Source organism: Pelophylax lessonae (assembly GCF_965119305.1).
Source record: "Pelophylax lessonae genome assembly, chromosome: 10".
Taxonomy (NCBI): Eukaryota; Metazoa; Chordata; class Amphibia; order Anura; family Ranidae; genus Pelophylax; species Pelophylax lessonae.
In genome coordinates this window covers 64,585,604-64,607,392 of record NC_138777.1, presented here as the reverse complement: position 1 = coordinate 64,607,392, position 21,789 = coordinate 64,585,604, and the positions used below count along the sequence as shown (strand labels likewise).

The window sequence follows — 21,789 nt, the reverse complement described above, 5'->3', positions numbered from 1 at the left end:
CAAGCAGTGAACTGGCCAGTGAGAGGAATTATGCAAATATCAAAATTCCTCAATGGGTGGATGTCAGTCTGGAAGAGTGGGTAACCTTGGGCAGGGTGCACTTGCATGCAACATGTAACACTTACAATGGCAATCCAATGAATGAAAGTCATGCTGGGGAGGAAAGCGCTAGATAATGATGGATGCCCTCTAGCCAGGAAATGGAGTTGGATTTATCTGACATGCAGTGGCTTCTATTGCACACTGTGATACACTCAAAGACATTTGTCTAACTCCTCCCTAAAGTAAGGATGCTATCCCATTTGCCAAGGACCATCTCTATTTCGAGGGGTCTGGCCCCCTAAATATGGCTCCATAGAAACTGCTTCACAGCCCTCCTGACCCTCTTGTGTTAAACTGTATTGTAACTGTACTGTATCCCTTTATATTGTAAAGTGCAGTGTAAATTGTTTCACTATAAATCCTGTATAATATCAATAATAATATTTATACTATGCTGCAGCTGCACTCTTTACCCTGCACTCTGTGCATTACTTGCTTTTGACCTCTGCAGTCTGTTACACACTCCTGACCCATGCACACTGTGTGTTACACACTCCTGACCCATGCACTGTGTCTTACACACTCCTGACCCATGCACTCCGTGTGTTACACACCCCTGACCCATGCACTCTGTGCGTTACACACTCCTGACCACTGCATTCTGTTCAATATTTGCTTTTGACTTCTGCAATCTGTGGAGTACACTACTTGACCTCTGCATTCTGTCTATTACACAGTCCTGACCTCTGCATTCTGTCTATTACACAGTCCTGACCTCTGCATCCTGTGTATTCCACACTTCTGACCTTTGTACTCTGTACATAACACACTCCTAACCTCTCCAAGTTGTACACTGCACACTCCTAAACTTTGCATCCTGTGCATTGCACACACCTGACGTCTGCACTCTGTGCTTTCCCCGATCCTGCCTCTGCAGTCTGCACTCTACGTTACACACTCTTGACCTCTCCATTTTGTACACTACATACTCCTGACCTTTGCATCCTCTGCATTACACACTCCTGGCCTCTGCATCCTGTGCTTTCCACACCACTGCTGACCACTGCACTCTGTACGTTACACACTCCTGACCTCTCCACTTTTGTACATTACACACTCCTGACCTCTGCATCCTGTGCTTTTTACACTCTTGACCTCTGCACTCTGACCTCTGCACTCTGTATGTTACACACTCCTGGCCCCTGCACTCTGTATGTTACACACTTCTGACCTCTCCACTTTGTACATTACACACTCCTGACCACTGCATCCTGAGCATTACACACTCCTGACCTCCTCATTCTGTGCTTTCCACACTCCTGACCTCTGCACTCTGTACGGTACACACCCTTGACCTCTGCACTCTATATATTACACACTCTTGACCTCTGCATCCTGTGCATTACACACTGCTGACCTCTTCATCCTGTGCTTTCGCCACTCCTGACCACTGCACTCTGTACATTACACACTCCTGACCTCTGCACTCTGTACATCACACACTCCTGACCTCTGCATCCTGTGCTTTCCACACTCCTGACCTCTGCATCCTGTACATTACACATTTCTGACCTCTGCACTTTGTCTGTTACATACTCCTGAACTCTGCATTCTGTGCTTTCCACACTCCTGACCTCTGCACTCTGTACATTACACACTCCTGACCTCTGCATTTTCTACGTTACACACTCTTGACCTCTGCATTCTGCACACTACACATTCCTGACCTTTGCATCCTGTGCATTACACACCGCTGACATCTGCATTCTGTGCTTTCCACACTTCTGACCTCTGCACTCTGCACGTTACACACTCCTGACCTCTGCACTCTGTACATTACACACCCCTGAGCTTTGCATCCTGTGCATTACACACTTCTGACATCTTCACCCTGTGCTTTCCCCACTCTTGATCTCTGCACTCTGTACATTACACACTCCTGATATCTGCACTCTGTACGTTTACACACTCCTGACCTCTCCACTTTGTACTTTACACATGCCTGACCTCTGCATCCTGTGTTTCCACACTCTGGACCTCTGCATCCTATGCTTTACACACTCCTGACCCCTGCATTCTGTACTTTACACACTCCTGACCTCTGCACTCTGCACGTTGCACACTCCTGACCTCTGTACTCTGTACATTACACACTCCTGACCTCTGCATCCTGTGCTTTCCACACTCTTGACCTCTGCACTCTGTACATTACACACTCCTGACCTCTGCACTCTGTACATTACACACCCCTGACTTCTGCACTCTGCACGTTACACACCCCTGACCTCTGTACTCTGTACATTACACACTCCTGACCTCTTCATCCTGTGTTTTACACACTCTTTTTTTTTTTTCAAAACAATATATTGAATATTTAGGAAAGTACAAAACAAACCAGTATAATGCAAAGTAAGCCAAAAGTGCATATACAAATGGTGCAACATGACAAACATGGCTATACAGAATTCCCCTAAAGAAGGGGGAATAATAAGGCATCTTGGAGACAAAAAATTGAAGAAATACAGAATATATAAGGTCACATAAATAGAGACATCCCGGCTGTAATCGAAATCTGGGGTTTTGAAGTGGGTTGAGCAGTATGGTGAATTAGTCTGGGCTCCGACACCCCCTACGGGGAACTTGCTGTGTCGGAGATCAGAGAGTGGACACCAGCTAGTGTTAGAATGCCCAGGTAATAAGGGGCCTTATTAGGGTTACCAGCAGGTAATTCAAAGGGTGGAGTGATGACCTTTGTAAATGTTCCAGGGATGTCTTGGGGAGGGGGAGGAGCGGAGGAAGGAGAAGTGAAAGAGAGGGGAGGGAAAAGTGAGAAGGGAATTAGATAGGGGAATAGGAAGAGAGAGGGGAGAGACCAAAAAAAAGGTGGAGGGGAAGGGTTGGACCGGCCCATAACTGAGTATTGGAGGAGCAATGTTGCGGAGCATTTAAGGCTGCTAGCAGGATAATGTCGTATGTAAAGTTATGGCAAACAAGCGATCATTGCACTGTAGCTGGGCAAAGTAGTGAAGTGTAGCCAAGGAGCCCAAGTCATATAATATTTGCGGAAGGAATCCTTAGCTTGGGAGATGAGATTTTCCATATCCGCGACCCGTTAAACCCTCCAAAACCATTCTGCAATGGTGGGGGGGTGGTGGATAGCCAATGACACGGAATACACATTTTGGCCGCATTGATGAGGTGTAAAGCAAGAGATTTTTTATATTTGGCTTGAGGTATAGTTGTATGATGTAGTAGGTATTGGGCCGGCGTAAAATCAGGGGTAAAGGTGGTGATGCGAGAGACGTAGGAATGAACTTCCTGCCAGAATGGTTGGATGAGGGGGCATTCCCACCAGATGTGTAGTAGTGATCCACCAAGTGGGAGAAGCTGTCGCAGAGAACTTATGCAGTATTTCAGGGGTCCTGTACCACTTAGTATAAATCTTGATTCCGTTTTTTGGGGCAAAAACATTTAGGGATCCCTTGTGAATGTTATAATAGATCCGGGACCAGTCGTCTTTGGAAAGATCCAGAGCCAAATCCTTTTCTCACTGCAGACTAAGTGCCTTAGGTTGCGAGTGTGATGATGGGAAGAGCAGGGAGTACAACACTGATATTATGTGGCAATGGGGACCCGAGGTGTCACAAATCGTCTCAAAGGGAGTAAGGGTCCTGGACTGAGGGTCTGAAGGGCCTTGTGCGTGAGCTAGGAAATGTCTAATTTGTAGAAAATTAAAGAAGGGTATTTTGGCATTTGGGTACTTGAGAAGGAGATCATTGTAAGATAGCATGTGAGAACCAGTAAAAAAGTGGTTAGCCCTGAAAGGGGGTAGGTAGGGGAGACCCGAGCGGAAGTCAGGATTAGAGCATAATGGCATTAAAGGATTGAGTTTTGGGGAAAGGTGTTCTGCCCAAGGTGGAATGTTGGGGACTATGTATAGGGCAAGGCCCATAAAGGCATTCCCGGGAAGCACAGGGAGGCCTAATCGACTGAGATGAAATGCAAAGAAATACAATAAACAATCCCAACCCGATAGGACTTAGAAAACAAACAAATTAAAGGAAGAAAACTGTTAGACAAGTTGGTTCCACATGAACTCTCGAAACAGGACACCGTCACAGAAATGTCTTTGCTGAAGGGGTTGAGCCCGGAGGGGACTGCTGGTACAGAAAGGCTGTTGCAGCCGCAAAGTCAGATTACACGGGGCAACAAACAGGATAACATCCATGTGAGGGTCAGAGTAAACTAACGACTGTAATTCAGGTACTCACAGGCTAGCGAGAAACTAGGGGGAGTAGTGGATGGCAGCAATGATCAGGACCAGGAGAGTTGTATCCAGTGAGTATTGAACCGTCAATCCAGAGTGAGAAAGAAAATTATAGGCAACATGGGAGAAAGTCATCAAAAGGCCAGGTGGTACATTACCAGTCTGCAGGGATGTAGGCAAGCTGAGGTAGGAAACATGCCCGAAGATGCAGTGCAGCAGGTTGACAGCACGGTATCAGCAATCTATTCTGTGAACTCTAGACTGTGCTGTAGGGAGGAGAGAGACTGAACAAAACATAAAAAGGTGACAAGATTAACAGTAGCAGTTAGGGTGAAAATTGGAAAACGGGTGTGCATGACGAGATTGTATGGCTATGATCCTTTAATGAGGAGTGAAGCAAGCTCATTCCCCTCTTCTAGCAATACGGAGTTGCGGAGGCTTGGTGGGGCTGTTGAAATTGAGGCTAGCAGGCATATGAGCTTGCCTGGCACCAGAAGGCGAACGTTGTCGTCTAGACCGAACATCCTGGGCGTCCATGGGTTCCACTTCGGGTGCTTCTCCATGACAAGGAGCATTTCTGAACTCCGCATACCAGTTAGGGAGGTCCATATATGGAATACCCATGGTGGAGCAGAAATGAGGGAGGTCCTCGGGAACTCTAAGGAGGGCAGTGCGTCCTCGTGTGGAGGCCGATAGGCAAAATGGGAATTTCCATCTGTATGTAATTCCCTTAGCCCTAAGAACATCAAGTAGTGGTCTCAGTTCCCTGCGATGTTGGAGGGTTATACCTGAGAGGTCTTGATAGATCTGAATCGGGGCTCCTTCATATTGAATTTGGTGCCTGTTTCTAGCCTTGCGCAGTATGTCTTCCTTCAGGTGGTAATCTACAAGACAACACACCATATCCCTTGGCGGGACCCCTTCCCTACCCCTCGGACATAGAGCCCTGTGTATATGCTCCATGTCTATTGGGGATTGGGGAGGCCTGTCTAGGAGGGAATTGAGGAGGGAAATGACAGTTGGAGTTAGGTGGTCTCCTTCCACTGTTTCAGGCAAACCTCTGATGCGGAGGTTATGGTGTCTGCCACGGTTGTCTAAGTCCTCAACGTGACGCTGCATGTCCCTCAATTGTACAGTGTGGGCATCTGTTTTGTAATAAAGATCACGGATGGCAGAATCTTGGTGAGCAGTCACTTTTAGCTCAGATATGGCCGCCCCCAGCGTGTCTTTAATGTCAGTAGCAATGGCTCGCAGGTCGTCCATACAAAGCTGCCTGGGTGTTAATGAGGGCGGAATGTCAGGCTGAAGATCGCCAGATGTCACCGCTGCATATGAGCAGGTGGATGCTGAAGGATTCGTGGCAGGCAGGGGGGCCGCGGCCTGTCAGCGCCATGTTAGCAGCCTCTGTGCGGAAGAGCTCCGGTATGCTGCGGCTTAGCTTGGTGCCTGTGTCTCTCGGGGAGCGGGACCGAGTGGCGGAGGTGGAGTGGGCGGTGGATGCCATCCTTACCGGCGGTGTGCGAAGCTGGATGTCTCCTGCTAATGTAGGTGAAGGCTTGTGGCGGTGGGAGCTCCTCACTCAAGCGGCCATCTTCCAGCGTGGCCAGACCACCCCCTGTGCTTTACACACTCATGACCTCTGCACTTTGTACATTACATACCCCTGACCTCTGCACTTTGTACAATAAATACCTCTGACCTCTGCACTCAATATATTACACACTTCTGACCACTGCATCAAGGGAAGCTGACATGTAAGAAAATTAAACTTCTACTTTGAGAAAACATATTTTGGAATTACAGCAAAAAAACAACTGCTGTCATTCATGTTTGCACAGAAAGTTCATTCTTACCTGGAGCCCTCGGCTAAAGTATATATTTAACTATTTTTTTTTTTTTTTATAAGTAAGGAGGGGACCATTGTAGGGTCTGTATTGTTTTCTGTGTCCCCAATGGAGAGATTCAGCCCTCTGTTAATCATTTTTTTTTTACATTTTTAGGGGAGTCATAAAAGCAGACATCCAATCAAAACGCACGGTGCACAGAACCACAGGCATTTACTCTATGAGCGCTGGGCTCGCTGGGGGATGTGGTACAAGTATCAGCCATTGGACTTAATCAGGTCTGTTTGTTAAAGTACATAAATATATATCTATATATTACTAAAGTGTATTTATAACCCACGAACACATGAAGTGAGGGAAAGCAGTAGCTGCACGAACACAGGAAGTGAGGGAAAGCAGTAGCTTCACGAACACAGGAAGTGAGGGAAAGCAGTAGCTGCATGAACACAGGAAGTGAGGGAAAGCGGTAGCTGCAAAGACACAGGAAGTTAGGGAAAGCAGTAGCTGCAAAGACACAGGAAGTGAGGGAAAGCAGGACTGCATGAAAACAGGAAGTGTGGGAAAGCAGTAGCTGCATGGACACATAAAGTGAGGGAAAACAATAGCAGCACAAAGACAGGAAGTGAGGGAAAGCAGTAGCTGCAGCAACACAGGAGGTGAGGGAAAGCAGTAGCTGCAAAGACACAGAAAGTGAGGGAAAGCAGGACTGCATGAAAACAGGAAGTGCGGGAAAGCAGTAGCTGCACACACACAGGAAGTGAGGGAAAGCAGTAGCTGCATGGACAAATGAAGTGAGGGAAAACAGTAGCTGCACAAAGACAGGAAGTAAGGGAAAGCAGTAGCTGCATGGACACAGGAAGTGAGGGAAAGCAGTAGCTGCATGAACACAGGAAGTGAGGGAAGGCAGTAGCTGCACAGACACAGAAAGTGAAGGAAAGCAGTAGCTGCACGAACATAGAAAGCCAAAAAAAGCAGCAGCTGCACGAACACAGAAAGCGAAGAAAAGCAGCAGCTGCACGTACACACTAAGCGAGGGAAAGCTGTAGCTGCACGGATACAGGAAGTGAGAGAAAGCAGTAGCTGCACAAACAGAGGAAGTGAGGGAAAGCAGTAGCTGGATGTACACAGGAAGTGAGGGAAAGCAGTAGCTGGATGTACACAGGAAGTGAGGGAAAGCAGTAGCTGGATGTACACAGGAAGTGAGGGAAAGCAGTAGCTAGACGTACAGAGGAAACGAGGGAAAGCAGTAGCTGCACAAACACAGGAAGTGAGGGAAAGCAGTAGCTAGATGCAAACAGGAAGTGAGGGAAAGCAGTAGCTACCCAGACACAGGAAGTGAGGGAAAGCAGTAGCTGCACAAACACAGGAAGTGAGGGAACGCAGTAGCTGCACAAACACAGGAAGTGAGGGAAAGCAGTAGCTGCACAAACACAGCCCCATAACTAACACAGATAGAAGTAAAAATACTTTTTAAAGTTAAATAATGCTAGAACCTCTGTCAGATTTTTATGGTTCTCTGTTGTAGTTTTCCTCACTTCCTGTCTGGTAAACGGTTGTCCCCAGAACAGAAGGTGAGGGAAAATCTCTGTAACAGAGTCCAGATAGCAGTAAACCCCTAACAGGAGTTTTACCCTTTCCTATTCTGTCCAAAACGAATAAAAGGTATAAATGTAAATACATTTTGATTGTTTTCTGTGCTTGAGGTGATTGTAGCCATGTTAGGCCCCAATCAGAGGCAGGGTGCAAGCTGCCTTTGTTTTGGCATCTGCATCTACTGTGAGCTGCGTATAGACAGCCTATGGAAGTGGATGCAGCAGCAGCAGTACAGACACAGCCACATGTGAAGACCATTTGCTTCCCTTATATTGTAAATTCGGTGTCCGGGGGGTGTACACATGGCAAAATTGATCGCCACCCTCACATTCCATTGGTAGCACTGCCCGCTGAAAGAAACCAATTCTACTGAATGGAGGTGCCCTGCAATCACCCTGCAACCACATGCCTGTGGTTGTGGCATAGTAATGCAGGGTTCAAAGTGTTAAAGCAGACAGTGAAGAAGTGATATAATGCCTCCTCACTGCCAGTCAGATGCTCTCTAAAGAGGTTTTAGAACATGGATCCCTCTTCGGAGAGCAACCCTGTAAACTAGACCTAACAGATACTTTTTCAGGACTAGCTTTCAACTTGTTTCCCTTCTTATAGAATACAATACGACACATTTTATATTGTCATCTCATTAATAATACATTTTGTTTTCGCCCTAATGCTGTCACAATAATGTCTACAATAAATAATGCGAACTCCTGAGACAACCATCAGGCGCTCTTTCAGTTGATTTCATTTGTTTTACTGTTGTGACAGGTTTCCTGTAATGGCAAAATACAAATGTGGTATTAGGCCCCAATCACACTTGTAAATGGGGCAATTTGCGATGACCTCAGCAGGGATCCTTGTGAATAGGTTCTGGCTTCCATTGCTTTCAATAGGGCTTCCCACTGACACCTGTTTGCATGGATCCCACTGAGGTAAATGCAATCAAACCCTATTCGCAAGTGTGATTAAGCCCTTAGGCTATTAGTTGTATGAATCAGATTTCAGCTTAGTTGTAAGGTAAACTAACTTTTGTTTTAAGTTGCTTTGTTTTATTGCACATTATGACAATTGCACCATATATCACAGCATACTTTGCTCGGAAAGGCAATGCACCCAACTGATATTTGAGTTAGATTAGTTAGTTGAGTAAAGCCAACCTTTTGGTGACCCCATCAGTAATAAATCAGCTTTGCCATCTCAACAGAAAGTCTTAGGCTCCATACACACAGGCCGATTGTTGGGAGACATTTTCCGGTTCAAAAAAAAAATGTCTGACATTCTGCCCATGTGTATGGCTCCTGTCAGAAAAGCATGCTTGAAAACCACCCGGCGAATGACTCTCGGTCAGCACTCTCAGCCAATGGCAGAGAGAGCACTGATCTGAGTGCTCTGGTGGAGCACAACAGCTCAGCAAGGGAGATTGCTTTACTAACTTTGGGTAGTTAATACAGTGCATAGGTGTGCGCACAGGGTGTGTCGGGTGTGCCTGGGCACACCCTAATCACCTAGGGCACATTAGCATTATCGCTCTGTTTGCCAGTGAGGAGATGGGAAAGATCTCCCTCGGACCTGCTCTGCCATAAGAGAAGTGCCACACACTTCTATTTCACTTTGCCAGCAGGGAGAGTAATGTATCGGGGCCATATACATGTAGGCAAACACATGCATGTGTATTTAAACTTTGGGGTGCACCCCCTAATGCAATAGGCTGCACACACCTATGATACAGTGGCTCTGACCAGAGCTAATAGTTGTTTTTTTTTTTTCGTTCAACACATCGGGTACCCTCATAGAGTGTACCAGGCTTTACACTTCCTGCTATGGCAGGATAAAAATCACTGTATTCTCCATAATGTAGAAGACTACTGCAAAACCGCATCATAAAAAAGAGTTTAGGCAGCCATGACTGAATATTAAGTACATGTGAGCTTTCAGAACTCTCGATGTCTCTAGTGTCTCTGACCCTTGTGATGTGATCAGTGTGATTTATTGTACAGGAGATACTTCGGTGAAAAGATTGGATTGTACTTTGCATGGCTGGGCTGGTACACAGGGATGCTGATCCCTGCCGCACTTGTCGGACTGTTTGTCTTCCTTTATGGATTATTTACCATGGACTCCAGCCAAGTAAGGTAAGGCCTGCCAGCACTTCCCACTGCAAGCTTCTAGCTACTCTGTGGGATTCTCTGCCATGAGAACTCGGAGTACACAATAGAGTACAAGTCAATAATGGCTAAGAGACCAGGAAAGGATGGAAACAGAAATGTCAGGATATTTATTTACAGCTTAAGACATGTTAATAATGAAGTATCAATACTACTATGGGTGTATATGGAATATACTGTATGTACTTGCTTTTCCTTGCCATTATCCTTACCTTGGAGTAGCTTTTCTCAACCTTTTTAATACTGAGGAACCCCTGATATGACCTTCTAGTCACAGGGAACCAGAGGTGGGGGACTTGAATCAAACTTGAATGAAAGACTCAACTTGACTTTGACTTGGTATTCATGACTTGAGACTTGACTTTGACTTGAGACATATGACTTGAAATGACTTAACTTTTTTAAGTTATTAAATATTTGCATTTTCTCAAGATGTGTTAAAGCAAAATTAATGTCCCTGTTATGTTTCTGACACCACAGGCACTTAAAACACCTCAGTGTGTTCTGATTTTTTGGACACTGGCTGTTTAGCAATGGAAATACTTAACATGCTTTTAGTGGCTGTGGTGTTAAAACCTGACCGGACGAAGGATTTTGAGCTGTTTGGGCATTCAAAGTGTTTCCTTAATATGCCGAGAAAAAGGCACTAAGCAGTTTTGTTAATGTTTAAAATAAAACTAAACCTTTCCTGACCACTGACTTTTAATCGATTTAAAGGTGAAAATTGGGGTAGATCAGTAGTTTGACTTGATTTGTGACTTGACAAAATAAATGACTTGACTTGCTTGACTTCTAGCAGGGACTCGACTTGACTTGCTTGCTTTTGGCCACAGTAACTTGGGACTTGCTTGAGACTTGAAGGTTAAGACTTGAGACTTGCTTGTGGCTTGCACATTTGTGACTTACTCCCATGTCTGCAGGGAACCCCTGCCAATAATGATTATATTTACAGTTCACGGTACATAAGTGTGATGGTCACTGGGAAGACTGCGTCTTACATTTGTGGTCATTGGGAAGAATTCCTCCTTACAATTCGCTAAAAAGAGCATTGGTGTTAGTGGTTACTTATCTGAGAGTCAGAAATTTCTCATTGCTTAAGGAACCCCTAGAAAACTCTAGAGTCTCCTTGTTAATGTAGCACTACTCCCATAGAAGCTGCAGGATTGTTGTCCAGGTCTTTCCAAACTTTTGCCCCGCACTCAGACAAACAAAAGGCTCATTCACTCTTTCTTAAAGGACCAGTCTAGGGGATGTTGTTTTTGTGTTTTTATTTTTGGAGAACTTGGATACGGTTATTGGGAAGTGGTGGGACACTCTAATGATAAGAACTATGTGCAACTTAAAGATTTGGTATTTCCTTCTAAGCAAGCTATAATGAAGTCTGGGCTTGAAACAAATGGTATACTTTAGCTTAAGTGGTAGTAGTTAGAGCCACAAGAGCAAAGTCCCTTTAAGTAGGAGATTATCTGGACAGAACTCTTCAGGTCACTAGCTGGTGTCCCCTTTAACAGACCCACAGCTGACTATGAGGCACAGAGGGGTAGCTAGCGCACAAGGTCCCTACGATCTCTATGTGTCTTTATTTACAAGGCTCAAGGACAGATGGAGCCTCCTTTCAATCTTCCAGTGATACCAGACTGATCTTTGGCAGACAGCTCCCGCCAGTTAGCTTTTTCTTAGCACCTGAGTCTTAGCATTCCTCCCCTCAGGTCACCCACTTGAGGCCTCACCAACAGCAGCTTCTGCCTGAGAGGGCAGCATGCCCTTCAGGCTGGACTCATCCCCTCTGAGAAAAAACCCAGAGCTCTGTGTGCTTCCAGAATAAATAAAGTCTACCAGCATGCAATCAGCACCTGTCTCTCTGGGACAGGCTGGGACTGCATCCATATTCATGCTGCCATCTGCATAACTCCACACCTATCATCCAGAAGCTTCAAGTTATCTGAATACAGCAGCATCAGAGCACACAGAGCAGACCTAACTAAATAATCACAGCTCACTGAGTACAGTGAGCCAAACTATGCTTTTACCTTACCCAAAATTACAGTCACTCTGACTACAGCGTGGCAACTACATTTTTCTATCAAAAACACACTTATCTAATTATCCTAGCACCTACCTAGGAGAGTGCTACATCAATAATGAAGTGAATGTGTGTACATGGAATATATGTACTTGCTACTTTTTGCTATTACTTTGGGACAGATTTTCTCAACCCTTTTAACACAGAGGAACCCTAAAATTACTTTCCAGTCTCAGGACTGAACTTGCTAGTAATCATTATATCTACAGCTCATAAGTACCTATGTACGATGGCCACTGGGAAGAATGCACCATACATTTGGGGTCATTGAGAAGAATCCCCCGTTACAGATAGCTAAAAAGATCATTAGTGTTAGTGGTTACATACAGTATCCGAGAGTCATAAATTGCTAATTGCTCAAGAAACCTCTAGCAAACTCTGGAGGAACCTTAGAGTTTCATAGAACTCTACGTGAGAAAAGCTGCATTAAAGCAATTTGCCTGCAATTCCATAAAAATAAAAGAACTTTCTTTGATGGATCCATAAATGTATATAAAGTGGCACCTTCATCTATGAATATTTCAAAGCTATCAAGTGAGGCATGTGAATCTGTATGTACAAGTACATTTCTGTATAGATGGTCCTTAGGCCTTTTTTGGACCATGGAGACGTGCCATGTATATGAAATCATACAAAAAGTGAAATATTGCATGACCGATATGTGGCATACAGTTTGATGAGATTAAACTTCAAATCTATTGTACTGACATCCATCTGTCCCTGAACTTTACAGTCCAGATGACGCCCTGCAGGCCAAACTAAATGGCTTTTGTGTTTTTCTACAATGGTGGTTGTCGCTGTTACAAAAAAAGCATTTCTTTTTTTTAATATGAACTTTTATGAAATGTTGTATATCGATATGTTTACAGGAAGTTCCAAAAAAGGGGTTGATTTACTAAAGGTAAATAGTCTGTGCACTGCAAGTGCAACCACAAGTGCACTTCAAGTGCACTGTAAGTGCAGTTGCTCTTATTCTGTAGGGAACATGCAAGGCAGACAAAAAAAATTCATTTTTGCTTGCACATGATTGGATGTTAGAAATCAGCAGTGCTTCACCTGACTTCAGGGCTTCCCCTCAGATCTAGAGCAACTGTACTTGCAGTGCATTTCTAGTGCACAGTCTCAACGTCTTCGGCTGTGTGGGTTTTGTTCTAGCTGATATCATCTTTGTTGCCCTTTTTTGATCAAGTAGTCTTTTGATATGTTGCACATTTTTGTAGATGAATTCTAGGTATGAATATTTTTACATAGCTACATTCATCCAGCTTGGACCGATGTAACGATGCATTTACCATACTTGCCCGATCCTCCTAGAAGCTGGAAATCACTGTAGTAGGCACCGCCATTATAATGATCTCCACTGGCTTTCAGGTGCCATCCTGAGATCTCTTTGTATTTTCTTAATAATTGCAAAGCTTATCTGATCAGATGAAGAGGAGAGGTGGGGCAGGGACATCATGATCTCCACCTCATTCTCCAATCAGAGAATGCTTTGCTTTCACTGAGAAAATGCAAAGCATTCTCTGGATGGCGCCCATACGGAGAAGCCAACCTGTGTTTAGTAGACAGCAAGTCAATCACTTTGCATGGAACCCAGAAATGGATATCACTCGAGTAGTGGTAACTTTTACAGTGAATTGCAAGTTTCTAGAGGGATCAGCCAGGTATAGAATATGCATAGTTACATCGGTCCAAGGTGGACCAATTTAACTATGTAAAAAATATACCATGAATTGAATTCTTCTTTAATGATTTTACCATGGGACCCTATCACACAGGTTGATAGCCCTGGTATTTTATGAGTGAATATACATCAGTTAATAATGGCATTCAAAACCTAATGATTACTACATATTATGAACATATGCAGGTAGCTGTAGTGGCATATTTGGCTGCCCTTAATGCTATTGCCATAACCAGTGTCTTGATTTAACTTGGATGCCAAATTTTGGCATTTAGGCCTCATGCACATGAGCGTATGAACTTATGCCCCAGATATGCAGAACTTGGCAGGTATGTATGTACGTTAACTTGTATGGCATTGGGCATAAATGCATTCTACTGGCCAGAATATCCATTTATTCTGGCCATTGAAATACATTCATATGCATGCATATACATGCCTAAATTATACTCATAAGCTCCTCTTTGAATGCACCTTTGGTGCATTTTTATGTTTTATGCCTCTAAGTGTTGCTTTTTAAATACTGATCTAAACACCTGAAGTGCATGGCCACATAAGCTAGCATAGAATTGTTAAGAGGCATAAAAAAAAAAAAGCCAGACGCATCTAACAACTACATTTTTTTTTTTTTTTTGCCCCATGTGCATGAGACCTTACATGCATGGCCTCATAATTAACTCAAAATCAGTAAAAATCATTTTACTTTGAGAAATAAACTGCTTATGTATTTGTGTTTCTCTGTAAGTAAAGAGATCTGCGAGGCAAATGAGACCATCATGTGTCCTATGTGTGAGAAGAACTGCACCCTACAAAGACTGAATGAGAGCTGCATATATGCCAAGGTAAGATCTGTCTTCTCATGATTTTACTTTTTTTTTTTGAACCACGGTGGTGTGCAAAAGCTAGATATCTAGGTGTACCAAAAAAGTGCATGTGAAAAAACACACACAAAAAAGTGCACATAAGGGTGTGTCTCTAGTCCACCTCCCGAAGAAGTAAGATTCTACCCTGATCCCCAGGGGTGCAAGGCTTCTGACAGGGGCAAGGCTCAACATGGTCCACCTAGCCAAAAAGCTTGGCGAACCCTTCTCCTCATGGTCAACTGAAGTCAACCGCTGAGTACTAGATGAGGGGCTGTCCCAAAGAGAGACCCCCTGGTTTTGGGGAGGAAGGAACCTGATGACCACACATCACACCCCTAGACTTCAGGGTAGGCCCGAGGACCTACACTCTCCATCCATATGAGAAAAAGAAACACAGACAAAAGTGCAAAGTAATGAAACATGAGAAAAAAAAAAACAAATTAAATAAATTGTGCCAGTGCAGATGCATTGGCTAGGCCTTTTGGCCTAGCTCAAAGATGCACTGTGCAGAAAAAGCATAAGGGGGCATAGTGCTCAGTCTCAGGGTAAGTTTACAGGCCTATGTGATACTAAGTGCACTCCTGGGGCGATAAACTCCCAGGGGGTGCTGATACCATGGGTTCTCTGCCTTCACAGCCCATGGCCAAACTAGGTAGATCCACTCAAATCAGGAGACACTGGGCCCCTTTAGTCGTCCCGGGGGAATTACCCCCGTACCCTACATCCCGTGGGCACCCGGTTTCTGTTCCAACTGGTCCAACCTTCAGAGCTCCATTCCGACCGTCAGAGATTCTTTACGGCCAGCCATTACTACAAAAAGGCCAGAATAGCAGCATAACACTTCTACTGGACACTGATAAGAACAGATACTACATGTTACAGCCTTCCCTTATAACAGGTCAGCTTGTATGTTGTATTATAATTTAGCTAAAAAAAGCAGCACTATTGGAGAAAGATTCCACACTTTTCACCCGCCATTTTATAAGGCCATGTCTACATGATACTATTGTTAAGTAGGAAGTCTTTGGATGCCTTGTTTAACTGCTTGCCGACCGCCGCAAGTAGATTTACTGCGGCGGTCAGCCCCTGCCAGGCAGAGTGACGTTAATTAACGTCACTAGCCTGGGAGGGTCTGGGGAGCGAGCGCGCGCCCGCGGAGGCGCGCTCCCGCTCCCGCGCGGTCACGCACCCCCCCGCGCGTGTGACCAGTGGACCCGATGTCCGCCGGCCACTCGGCGATCGTCGGGGGAAGAGGGAGAATGTCAGGCAGCTTGTGTAAACAAGCTGCCTGTCATTCTCCTCGCTGTAAAGACACTGATTACACGGATCTAGTATGTAGATCCGTTGATCAGTGTCCTTACAGCTAGAGCCACAGCCAATCACAGTAAGAATCACGCCCCTAGGGACACACACAGCCCCTCCCTCCCAAATAAAGTTAACCCCTTCACTGCCAGTGTATTTTTACAGTAACAGTGCATATGTATAGCACTGATTACTGTAGTAATGTCACTGGTAACCCCAAAAGTGTCAAAAATGTCAGTCAAGGGTCCGATCTGTCTGCCGCAATGTCGCAGTACCGCAAAAAAATCGCAGATCGCCGCCATTACGCGTTAAAAAAAAAAAACAACAAAAATGACAAAAATCTTTCCCTTTGTTAGTAAACGCGATAACTTTTGCGCAAACCAATCAAAATACGCTTTTTGCGATTTTTTTTACCAAACATAGGTAGGATAAAACAAATTGGCCAAAAATGTTAAAAAATTTTGATTTTTACATTTTTTTTTTGGGGAATTTCATATAAAAAAATGTGAAAAATATTGTTATTTTTGCAAAATTGTCGCTCTTTTTTTGTTTATAGCGCGTGATCAAAAAGTCGCACAGGTGATCAAATACCACCAAAAGAAAGCTCTGTTTGTGGGATAAAAAGGACGTCAAATTCGTTTAGGTACAGCGTCGCACGACCGCGCAATTGTCCGTTAAAGTCACGCAGTGCCGAATCGCAAAATACCCCCTGGTCTTTTAGCAGGAAAATCCTCCGGGGCTTAAGTGGTTAAACATGAACAAAAAAAGGCAATTGTGCTACATGTACAGAAAGATTTTGAAACACAGAACAATCGAGATTATTGGTAAACAAGCAAGAAAAGTTTGCACTTTGGCTCAAACACCATTGGCTGGTCATGGTTTCACTTAGTGGATTGATGGGAAATTTCGTAGGGTAAGGTAAAGTGACTTGTGTGCTTCTTAAAAATGTAAAAAAAAAAAAAATATATATATATATATATTTTTTTTTTTTTTCCCTACACATAATACGCATGTAAAACAAATAAAAATAATTTTAAATAATAATTTAAAAATCCATCATTTTGGCCTCAACACTTCGTGCTCACGTTCCTGGCCGCAATTTTGTGTAGATGATTTTTGCGTGATTCTGATATGTCACACATAAGGCAGCTCATTCACTTCAATGGGCCTTATACACATTTGTTCCCCAAAGGAAGCTCCTGCTTATTTTTGGGAAACAAAATTCACGTGATTTTTAAAGGCGTTTTACCATGATTGCTGCGCAATTCTGTGGCGTGACAACCACGGCAAAATCGCACCACATTTCGGGTGCCATTTAGATCACGGGCAGAATTGTGACAATTTCCCTCTGTGACTTCACATTGCCAAGTGTGAATGGAGCCTTATGGTGAACGGTAAGGGGCTTCCATGCTGTGTTATACTACCATTTTTATTTGTCTTTGCTGACATTTCGGCAATACATCTTCTCTTGGGTCCCAGGGCAGTAACAATTTTATTATTTGGGTCCCTGGATTACAAAGTTTACAAAGCTCTGATCTAACTGATTCATATTGACATACAGTTATAACCTACACCAGAAAAACATTGGTACTGCTGGATAAATCCCAATTAAAGCCATTCTAGTGGGCCCATTAGCTGCAGCGTAGGCGTCTGATTACAGCACCTTTCCCATCTTCCTTCCCTTGTAACAAATTTATGATGACTACGTGAATTTGTAGATTATTAAATCTTGAAGGCTATTAAATGAATAATTAGGAATTGTGCTTTGTTAATAGACTTGCTGTCTTGTTGCTAAACAGTCAGCAACTTGGAGACTTGCTAAAACCATAAAGCAAAGCTACACTTTATCTGAGCACCACAAACCACAAATGCTATTTAATTCATTTCTAATATTCAATGCCAACTCACTCACCCATCCATCCATGTCTCCATGCTTTATTTAGCTGAGAATTCACTTTAGCATTATTGGCCATGGCCATCTTCAATAAGTGCAAACGATTTACAGTATGTATTATTGACTTCCTGGAATCCGTCTGCCTTTAGCTCAGGCATGCAGGAAGGGTGTGCTTAGCTCAGAAAACCTCTCCTCTCCCCCTGAAGACTTTTGGGATGAATGACATATTTTGCCTAGGCCTAAAAAACCAGGAAGTAACTGAAGAAATGTAAAAAAAAAGGTATAAAATAAGTAAGTCTGATATATTTTTCTATCTATTAACTAATGCTAGCAGCAAAATGGTTAAAAATAGTCAATGTTGATTGAGAGAGTGAAGTTCTGCTTCCTGTGCCATTTGTAAATTAACCTTTTGTAATAAATAAAAATAGAATCATCAAGGTAATCTTTTTTTTTTTTGCCATCTACCCAGCTGTCATTTGTTGCATACCCCTTAATGATTTCTCGCCCTACCCGATAATGTGAAACAGTATGTACTATGTATTTGATGCATGCTCTGTATACTTCAGTTGAAAGAGAACTCAAAAACAAACAAACCCTCATACTCACTCAATTCACATTGCAGCTGAAAATTCACTCGGCCAAAGCTTTTGCATGATTTTCTTCCTTAAATTCAAAAATATATAAACATAAAAAAAAGGTAATATATGAATAAATAAATGTAAAATAGATACACAAATAACTGAAAATCATAAATAAAAATAAATGAATAATATGTAATCATGAATAAATGAATAATATTTAGCCCCTAACCTTAAAAAAAGATTTACTTCTTATTAATAATAAAATAAAATAATATTAAACACCCAACCTGAACAAAATAAATAAATAAACAATAATAATAATAGTAATCATAATGTGTTATTATTATTATTATTATTATTATTATTTTTGTGTTAGGGTTAGGGTGTTTATTATTATATTCTTTTTTAATTGTTAAGGGTTAAATTAGGAGTTAATTATGTATTTATTATTACTTAGTATTCATTTATCATATTTATTTATTATTTATGATTATTTGTATTTGTGTATTTATTTTACATTTATTTATTAATTTATTATTATTATTAGTAGTAGCAATAGTACTATTAACACCCTAACCCTAACAACATAAATAAATAAATTTTAATATGACAATAAATAAAATAATAATCTCTAACCCTAACTCCAACCCCTAATCCTAACCCTAACCTAACCTTAACGCTAACCCCTTACCCTAACAAAAAAAAAATAATAATATTAAGTGAATAATAATAATAATAATACAAATGAAAGTTGATGGCAAAGCTAAAAAAGCTGAAAAACTTAGCAACATATGATAGTTTTCTCTATTGGCTAATATAAAAATGCAAAAGCTCAAAAACACTGTATAAAAATTTAGCAAAAAAGTGCCAAAATCATGCATAAAAATGCGCTCAGATGTGAATGCAGCCTCATGAGTGAATGTTTTTTTGGCTATTTTCTCTTATGCCCAGTACACACGATCCGAAAATCGGGCGACGTTCCATCCGTTATTTTTCGTATTCTAGCAGCTCTTAATAATATTCGCTTAAAGGGAGAGGTTACTAACGATACGAATTTTCTCGGACGATAATTCTTAGCTTCCGGTATGCGTAACCACGCTGTAGTGTGTGAGGGGAAAATGATGTCTACTGCTCATGCGCTGTCTACTGCTCACCATTTTTTTCGGACGAACAACATACTGATAATACGATTATCGTACGATGTGTTATAATACGATCAAAATTTTTATGCTTGCACGACCGGATAATATCGGGTGAACTGTCGTGATCGCCTCTCGTAAGCTGTGTACTAACGATCCGATTATCGTCCGATCCTTTCACAAGCGTTAATTTTCGTCCGATTTTCGGATCGTGTGTACGGGCCATAAGGAACAAATGTTAAGGAATGTTACTTTTATTTGGGGAAAGGCAAAAAATAGAAACACTTACACACATATTACAAACATCACTGGTATTATTTGTTACTTTTATGGGAATGACGAGACATTCATGTCATAATTTTTTTACATAGAACCCTCTGTGTCCTGTTGTTGGAGGGTCAAATAATGACTTTTGTTTTGGAGAGCAGTCGTTTAGGAACATTTTAAGTGAAACTATGGGTAGAATAAAAACAATGTCATTTTTGTTTATATAAGGTCCCTCTGTAACCTAGTTTATTTCCCAAAACCTGTAACAACCTTTTGCAGAACCCATGACTAGTGTTGAGCGAACACGGACTGTATTATTCGTGTTCGTACCGAATAATTGGATTTTTTTTACCCGAACACGGACACGGACACTTTACTGTATGTTCGGGTAAAAATCCGTGTTCGGTCGTTTTATTTCCGGGTTTTGCATGCTTTGGCGCTCTTTTCATGGCGGGCTTTCAACAGCCAATCAACAATCGTTTAACTGGTGTGCCTTAAGCCATCCCAGCCATGCCTGCAAATGTCTTAGTAGCTGTGATTGGCCGTCTGAAGCATGTGACCAAGTCTTTATAAGTTCGAGGCAGCCGCCGCAGCAGCGTCATTCTGCTGCTTAGCTAAGGGACAGAGCACACATCAATGTGCTGGCTGCTGATTAGGGAAAGATAGGCAGGAAAAAAACATTTGTGTCCGGATAGAATTGAGGGACAGGTCGGAGTGTTTAGGCAGGGCGAGTTGTAGGCATTTTAGGGATAGAGTCTGCTGAATTATAGGGTCAGTGTCTTCTACAAACTACAATCGATATTGCTGTGTGGGGGGTGGGGTGAATCTGCACTCAATCCTGATCTACGATCTCTTCTCAATCCTGTTAGGGACAGAGTCTGCTGAATTTTAGGGAAACTGTGTTCTACAAACTACAATCGATATTGCTGTGTGGTGTGGGATTGGAGATAGGCAGGTGTCAGTGATCCACATCCATTTTTCTGTGTGTGAGCTGCAGTGAACACAATCTTTTTGGGCTGCAGTGAACACAATCTTTTTGGGCTGCAGTGAACACAATCTTTTTGGGCTGCAGTGAACACAATCTTTTTGGGGTGCAGTGAACAAAATCTTTTTGGGGTGCAGTGAACACAATCCTTTTTGGTGTGCAGTGAACACAATCTTTGTGGGGTGCAGTGAACAAAATCCTTTGTGGGGTGCAGTGAACACAATCTTTTTGGGGTGCAGTGAACAAAATCCTTTTTGGGGTGCAGTGAACAACATCCTTTTTGGGGTGCAGTGAACACAATCTTTTTGGGGTGCAGTGAACAAAATCCTTTGTGGGGTGCAGTGAACACAATCTTTTTGGGGTGCAGTGAACACAATCTTTTTGGGGTGGAGTGAACAACATCCTTTTTGGGGTGCAGTGAACAAAATCCTTTTTGGGGTGCAGTGAACAAAATCATTTTTGGGGTGCAGTGAACACAATCTTTTTGGGGTGCAGTGAACACAATCTTTGTGGGGTGCAGTGAACACAATCTTTTTGGGGTGGAGTGAACAACATCCTTTTTGGGGTGCAGTGAACAACATCCTTTTTGGGGTGCAGTGAACACAATCTTTTTGGGGTGCAGTGAACACAATCTTTGTGGGGTACAGTGAACAGAATCTTTGTGGGGTGCAGTGAACACAATCTTTGGGGGGTACAGTGAACACAATCTTTTTGGGGTGCAGTGAACACAATCTTTGTGGGGTGCAGTGAACACAATCTTTTTGGGGTGGAGTGAACAAAATCATTTTTGGGGTGCAGTGAACAACATCCTTTTTGGGGTGCAGTGATCAAAATCCTTTTTGGGGTGCAGTGAACACAATCTTTTTGGGGTGCAGTGAACAAAATCCTTTGTGGGGTGCAGTGAACAGAATCTTTGTGGGGTGCAGTGAACACAATCTTTGGGGGGGTACAGTGAACACAATCTTTTTGGGGTGCAGTGAACACAATCTTTGTGGGGTACAGTGAACAGAATCTTTGTGGGGTGCAGTGAACACAATCTTTGGGGGGTACAGTGAACACAATCTTTTTGGGGTGCAGTGA

General features: G+C 42.9%; 1 protein-coding gene across 1 annotated transcript in view; it reads left to right on the top strand.

The window, feature by feature from the left end:
* The window catches only part of ANO3 (anoctamin 3), a 542,814-nt gene that overhangs the window by 325,094 nt on the left and 195,931 nt on the right, over nt 1-21,789 (top strand). Inside the window, exons 11-13 of the mRNA XM_082269831.1 lie at nt 6,310-6,431; nt 9,744-9,878; nt 14,424-14,520. Coding sequence (XP_082125957.1) covers nt 6,310-6,431; nt 9,744-9,878; nt 14,424-14,520 — 354 coding nt within the window. The remainder of the gene's footprint in view (nt 1-6,309; nt 6,432-9,743; nt 9,879-14,423; nt 14,521-21,789) is intronic.